The sequence below is a fragment of the Aegilops tauschii genome, chromosome 1 (assembly GCF_002575655.3).
Source record: "Aegilops tauschii subsp. strangulata cultivar AL8/78 chromosome 1, Aet v6.0, whole genome shotgun sequence".
Lineage (NCBI taxonomy): Eukaryota > Viridiplantae > Streptophyta > Magnoliopsida > Poales > Poaceae > Aegilops > Aegilops tauschii.
The window spans coordinates 226,632,852-226,639,766 of NC_053035.3; the positions used below are offsets into that span (position 1 = coordinate 226,632,852).

A 6,915-nucleotide genomic window follows, 5' to 3' on the forward strand; every position below is an offset into this window, starting at 1 on the left:
CAGAAAGACGAATATGATGGCGCAGGAGATTGCAAAATTTAGTTCTATAAACAGATCTGATGGTATTCTTATTAATAGTGTTTCGCCCTGCGTGGCAAGAGCTGTAACGAATGATTGTACGAACATTTGTGTCAATTAATTAATATATGGGTGTTTTTTTAAGCACAATTTGTGCTTCACGTGGAAGCACGACTCAAGGAAAAAAATCATTTTTGCCCTGAAAAAAAATACCCCCCAAAATCTAAAAAAATACGTGCAGAAAAAGAAACTGTGCTCTTCCGCGGATGCCTCGCATCTTCCGGAGCTTTCATTCCTCCTACCGATACGAATCGTCGGCTCAGCGCCAACCGATCCAGACGCGAATTGGTGATAAGCCGAGGAAAAGAAAAATCCTTTCTCCTTCCTCCCTCCCGCAGCTGCGAATCTCCTCCGCGGCGGCCTCCTTCCTCGGATCAATCGCATCTACTGCGAACGACCAGCCATGGTAAAGCGCCCCTTCCCTTCCCCCTCCCCCGACCGATTCTTTCTCTGTCCACGCTGTGCACCTACCTGAGTTCGCCTTGTCGTTGCTGGTAATTAAGATCGATAGATAGTTTGTTGGCGCCAATTGGGGCCGAGGTATCCAGGACTCAGGAAGGGGAGATTGTTAGTGGGTATGTCTTGTAGGATTGGTGGGTCTGTTTATGTGACGCCGAGGACGCTGGAACCACTGAATTCACATGAGAAATGGATTGCTGGATAGGGATTTCAGGGAGTAAGTAGTATGCAGTCTCACGGGATCTATCTTTACAACCACGGATGACCTCCGTTTTACATTACCATGGACGGGGACAGATTTTACATGGGGCAACATATCCCATACACCCACCCTTTGTGGTGTACAATACTTATGAACTAATCCTTCGATCTGGGCATCAAGGAGGGCAATAACCAATCTCATTGGATGCCTTGAATTTTTTTCTTCCAAAAAAGGAGGATAAACCCCTGGCCTTTGCATCATACGATGCACACAGCCATCTCTAGTGAAACAATGTATCGGACATCCAAAGTTGTACAAGGAGATATAGCAAGGCCCAAACACAGCCGGTCAATAACGAGATTACATCACTCTACGCATAACCTATTACTAGACCTCAATCCAAACCAGTTGAATGTATCCCATGCTAATATCTCTCAACATTTGCAACCAAAGGCCATAGGCGCCTGATTCTCTGCATGTTGGAGAGAGCACCACATATGATGGATTTATCCTGTAGCTCGGAAAATAATCTGCAAATATTTTGGTAGTTTTGATCTGTTAAAGACACAAATCATTACACAATCCCAAATTGCCCACAATAAGGCACACACTCCCACATGGATTTGTGCCTTAAATTTTGGATGAACACTGGCCAACTAGTCTCTTAACAAATTTGGTATGCTAGTAGGCACAGACAAAACAGGATACTTTGGATGTAAACCGCAAATGTGTGTAGGCACATGTTTTGAGAATATATATGTGCCATAATATCTAGGAACATATTAAGAGTTCCAATCTTCTAAGGATTTGGTATTATAAAATTCTCATTTTGAATCCAAGCAACTATTATGAGAAACTGCCGTTTTATTTTCCTTCTATGATTAGTATTGTTCCGAATATCAGCCAGTTAATCGGCATCTAGGTCAGTTAATCGCTACTCGGTGGGTCACCGAATATCTGATTAACTGATTTATCGGCAATTCGCATATTTATCCCTACTCGGGACCCGACCGATATGGTACCAGTTACCGATCTCCTGAACATTGATTAGAACTTTATTCTCATCTATTTTCATGATGTTGGCATGCTTGTCCGAGCTGGTTTCCCAGTTATCGTTGTACAGTTCCTTGGAGAGTCTACCCAATGATGTTATGATCAGGGACGGAGCTATGTTGGGGCCAAATTGGGCCTTGGCCCGCCCAGCACAGCCGAAGTATAATAGAGAAACTGGGCCAGGAAAACAAGTGATGTGCATAATTTCTTATCCTGGCCCGCCCAACATTCAGCCTGAAGCTCCGCCACTGGTTATGATGATGCCATCACTCGCATCCTGGTAGGCTGCAAAGCAACTGCCAACATATCTTCTTTCTCACCACACATTTTGATTTTGCTAATGGTTCAAATGTGTCGAGGTCAACAATTTCTCAGAAATACATTATCTTGCCACATCACACCAGATCCACGACTTTTCAACGTTGACGACAGCTTGAACCCCTCTTAACACTACTTCATCTTCCAATATTTGATTATGTTAGCATTGAGTTCAGTCTATTGGTTCCTATTGTTCTTAATTTGTGCCATACTTGCATGGTTGCACCGTAGTCCCCTGAATCTATGTGACCAACCAGCATATCTTACTCTTATATTCTCTACTGTTGTAACTTGTAAGGAGTGCTTGCTTTTTATTCAGAGTGTAGATTTTTCGTATCATAGTAATAACAAGGTTGCCTGTACTTTTCACCAACGAAGAGTACTGTGTATCAGTTTTTTCACGAATATTATTTCTGAAATTAAAACCAATAAGAGATGACTGAGCCACTATACCCCTGAACACAGTTATAATCTGGATGCACCGAAATAATTAAGCAGTGCAGATCTTTCTCATTTTACTCCGACTGATGGGATAATTTATGGCATCTTAGAGCGAATGTGATGGTCCTTTTAACTCGTGTTAATAGTATAGTACTCATTTGTATGAACTCACTATAGATCATGCATAATTGCTCCGAAAAGGTTGGCACGGCAGATGTATTCTTGTTTCTTTGATTCGGCAATTGAAACAACTTCGAATTAATTAGCAAGTGTGTGCTGCTGACATAGTTACACCTCAGTTTCTGCGCTTGTTTATCTGATTGAATTTTGGGCCTATAGTGCAGTATCATATTCACCGAAACTTAATTTCACCAGGGGCATATTGTTGATTTATTGTTGGGTAGATTCTGGATCTCTATGATCTGACATTCAGGCATATTGTCCAAATGCATGAGACACTCATTTACATGTAGTTTCTTCTTGTAATTTCAGGCCGGGAAGCTAATTGCAAACCTTATTGTCATGGGCTCTGGGATTATAGGAAGAGCTATGCTTCAGGCATACCGAAAAGCACTTGAAAGTAAGTTCCTTCCTTATGATCTTTGTTCTAACCCACACCTACAGATGTCTTGACCTCCTTGTCCTGGACATAAAAGGATGGGAGCTTGATGGAAAACTGCTGAGTTTTGTAGTCAGTGGTCACTAATTTGGAATAACTTTGCTGAAAACGAGTGAAATGAGATGGCAGTTTTGTGTTATGCTTGTAACTTGTCAGGTTCATAAAATAAAATATTTGTCGTAACAATCTTATTAGTTTCAGTTATCTTGTTTTAGCATTTCTGAAGTAAGATAGAACTGTTGGCATTTGGGTTGCATCTTTTGGTGTGTTATAGCTTATCCTAGCTTTTCATCCTTTTGACGTAGTATTACTACTTCTGTTCGTTTATAGATGATTGCATTGGGGATGCAGCTTTTGGTGGATTACCACTACAAGATATTTGTATATGTGGGGTTCTAGCTTAGAGAACGAGAAGTTTAGCCTTACAAAAACAAGTTTAAAAATTCAGGGCTTATATTGAACTTAGGTTATCGGCAGACTGCATATAAATTAAAATAGTAGGCTTGTTATGCTATCGAACTCATGGTGTACATGAATTTGGCAACGAAAAGTATATTCTTTGTTTTACCAAAAAGAACGGGATTATCTTGATAGCTTTTTATTGCCTAGTGTTCACATGCAATACACCAAACCTCTGATTTACAAAAGATACGATTATAAGTCTGCTCAGTATTTACTCAAAACAGACCTAAGATTCGTTTAGAGTCAAAAATTATACCTAAGATATCATGTGTTTATCAGTGTGTCATAATAACAGTATTGATATTTCACAATAAAAGACAGTACAGATAGGTGCTTTGAGCCTCTGTCTTTTGAACATAATATATATCCTGCTATAATGAGTCTGTACAAGATGGTCATTACCTGCCAAACTCTGCTCTCCGACTATTTATCTGTAAAGGGTTAGGAAATTTATTATACATATGCACCTCCTTACATAGATTGCTCCATTATTCTGCTAGATGCAAATAAAACTGGTGTGGCCCATGAAGCAGTCAACAATATCCGTAGGGCCAGCAAGACAATGACCGAGCAAGAAGCGAGGCAGATATTGGGTGTGACTGAGCAGTCGACATGGGAAGAGATTGCACAGGTCTTCTCTTATCTTCACTTGGCTCCTCGCTATTCGCATGTGCAGTGCTGACTACAACCCCTTATCAACCATGTTGAATGCAGCGGTATGACAAGCTATTCGAGAGAAATGCAACATCTGGGAGCTTTTACCTCCAATCCAAGGTTCACCGGGCCAAGGAGTGCCTAGAAAACGTGTACCAAAAGAACAAGCAAGATGGAACTCCGACCTGAAATTCGCATCTTTAGAATCCACTGCCTAGATACTGTTACTATACTCCCTTTGTATCAAAAAAACGTCTTATATTTTGATACAGAGGGAGTATATTCTTTCCTCCCTTTTGAGAATGTACATACCAACAATGGTTGCTGCTGTTGTATCATCAATAAAAATTGAGCGCAGCGACGGTGAGCTCTTTAGAGAACTAATTGTAAGCCATCACTGAATTCTCGTATGGCATTCAGTATGAAATTTTGTTGTTTTCGTTTGATTATTCCATGAGCCGTAGCAGCCGTGCTCTTGCACTATTGGTCCATTCAGTGACATCTTCATTCATGTGAAAATGGAACCATTTCTTCTCATCGTTGGGATATTTTTCCGTCAGGGGCCTGGAATGCAAATTCGTTTTGAAAACTGCAATATGTGTTGTCTGCTGTGCCGATGGTCTGGTGTTCGGCCTTCGGTTAGGCTGCCGAACAAAGCATATTGTACACATATTTTGGCCAATCAGCTTCAGAATTCTGCACAACAGCAAACCAGTCAGCAGGCACTGTCTCTCGCTGATCCAAAATTTTGACGTGCCAATGGCCTGGATTTTTAAACGTGTTGAGCAGCTTGAGCTCGTGTAGATCTGTACTAATAAGAGTTGAGGTGAGCAATCCTAGCGATGAGCAAATGGACGGTGGATGCTTTGAATGGGCATGACATATTTTCTAGGGATTTTTACATCGGTGCCCCTGGTTTCTTAGCTCCACTCATCCATCCCTACGCTCTTAACTTTTGCTTAGTTTTTCCCACTCCTTTGCCCGAAACCCTCAGAAGAGGTCACAACGGACGTCGCTGTCGGGTTAGTGCTTTGACCGTTAACTCTGACGAGTGGGGCCGCGTTGGGGGTGTAGTTGTTCAACCGTTGGGCTGTCCCTTGCATTAAACGCCTGCGCGCGCCGCCACGACAGAAGCCTGCTATGCATGCACCCAACAAACATGCCTGCATGCGATGATGCGCCGACCGAGCCTGCATCCGTTGATGCGTGCCGCCATGATGCACTGACCGAACCGCTTTCGTGCACGCCAGCTGTCACGCCCAATATGCGATACTATCCTAAAGAGACTCGAAGGCCCCACCAAGGATAGAACCGCATATTGAAACGCTTTTGCAAGGTGGATATCATTACATCAACATTACATAATATTTGGGGATACATACAAGGCATACCAATGCCGCAAGAATACATCAACACATCAATACATAAGAACAACATCCGACTACGGATGAAACATAAACAGAAACTCAAACGACATCCACCCTGCTAGCCCAGGCTGCCGACCTGGAACCTATCCCCTGATCGAAGAAGAAGCAGAAAAGGAACTCCAAACAAGTAAACATCGCTCTCGCGTCATGAACATCGCAAAATCTGTACCTGCAACTGGTGGTGTAGTAATCTGTGAGCCACGAGGACTCAGCAATCCCATTACCATGGGTATCAAGACTAGCAAAGCTTAATGGGAAAGGAAGGGGTAAAGTGGTGAGGTTGCAGCAGCGACTAAGCAAGTATGGTGGCTAACTTACGCAAATGAGAGCGAGAAGAGAAGCAAAGGAACGGTCGTCAACTAGCAATGATCAAGAAGTGATCCTGAACTCCTACTTACGTCAAACATAACCCATAAACCGTGTTCACTTCCCGGACTCCGCCGAGAAGAGACCCTCACGGCTACACATGCGGTTGATGTATTTTAATTAAGGTCAAGTGTCAAGTTCTCTACAACCGGATATTAACAAATTCCCATCTGCCACATAACCGCGGGCACGGCTCTCGAAAGTTTATACCCTGCAGGGGTGTCCCAACTTAGCCCATGATAAGCTCTCACGGTCAACGAAGGATATTCCTTCTCCCGGAAAGACCCGATCAGTCTCGGAATCCCGGTTACAAGACATTTCGACAATGGTAAAACAAAACCAGCAAAGCCGCCCGATGCGCCGACATCCCGATAGGAGCTGCACATATCTCGTTCTCAGGGCAACACCGGATAAGTCAAGCTACGAGTAAAACCAAACCTCGAGTTTCCCCGAGGTGGCCCCGCAGGCTGCTCGGTTCGAACCAACACTTAGAGAAGCACTGGCCCGGGGGGGGGGGGTTAGAATAAGATGACCCTCGAGAGAGCGACTCCCTAGGGAAAATAAATAGGCTGGACAAATGGTAAAACCAAGGTTGGGCCTTGCTGGAAGAGTTTTATTCAAGGCGAACTGTCAAGGGGGTCCCATAAATCACCCAACCGTGTAAGGAACGCAAAATCCGGGAACATAACACCGGTATATCAGTAACTAGGGCGGCAAGAGTGGAAAAAAACACCAGGCATAAGGCCGAGCCTTCCACCCTTTACCAAAATATATAGATGCATTAATAATATAAGAGATATTGTGATATCCCAACATAAACATAATCCAACATGGAG

General features: G+C 43.1%; 1 protein-coding gene across 2 annotated transcripts; it reads left to right on the forward strand.

Moving 5' to 3' along the window:
• Positions 1 to 285: 285 nt before the first annotated feature.
• LOC109737575 (mitochondrial import inner membrane translocase subunit PAM16 like 2) lies at positions 286 to 4,735 on the forward strand. 2 transcript variants are annotated; one of them, XM_020296702.4, is made up of 5 exons: positions 321 to 484; positions 1,849 to 2,072; positions 3,044 to 3,131; positions 4,133 to 4,263; positions 4,347 to 4,735. In XM_020296702.4, the coding sequence occupies exons 3-5, from the start codon at positions 3,074 to 3,076 to the stop codon at positions 4,473 to 4,475; spliced, it is 318 nt and encodes a 105-aa protein (XP_020152291.1). In that variant the 5' UTR covers positions 321 to 484; positions 1,849 to 2,072; positions 3,044 to 3,073; the 3' UTR covers positions 4,476 to 4,735. The 2 variants fall into 2 exon arrangements, with proteins under 2 accessions (XP_020152290.1, XP_020152291.1); XM_020296701.4 differs by lacking the exon at positions 1,849 to 2,072 and having other exon boundaries at positions 286 to 484.
• Positions 4,736 to 6,915: the final 2,180 nt, after the last annotated feature.

What these genes read in the sequence shown, in the direction of transcription:
- LOC109737575 (XM_020296701.4), top strand. An exon ending in ATACCGAAAAGCACTTGAAA is followed by an intron (nt 3,132 to 4,132) that starts GTAAGTTCCTTC and finishes TTATTCTGCTAG; the next exon opens with ATGCAAATAAAACTGGTGTG. An exon ending in CATGGGAAGAGATTGCACAG is followed by an intron (nt 4,264 to 4,346) that starts GTCTTCTCTTAT and finishes TGTTGAATGCAG; the next exon opens with CGGTATGACAAGCTATTCGA.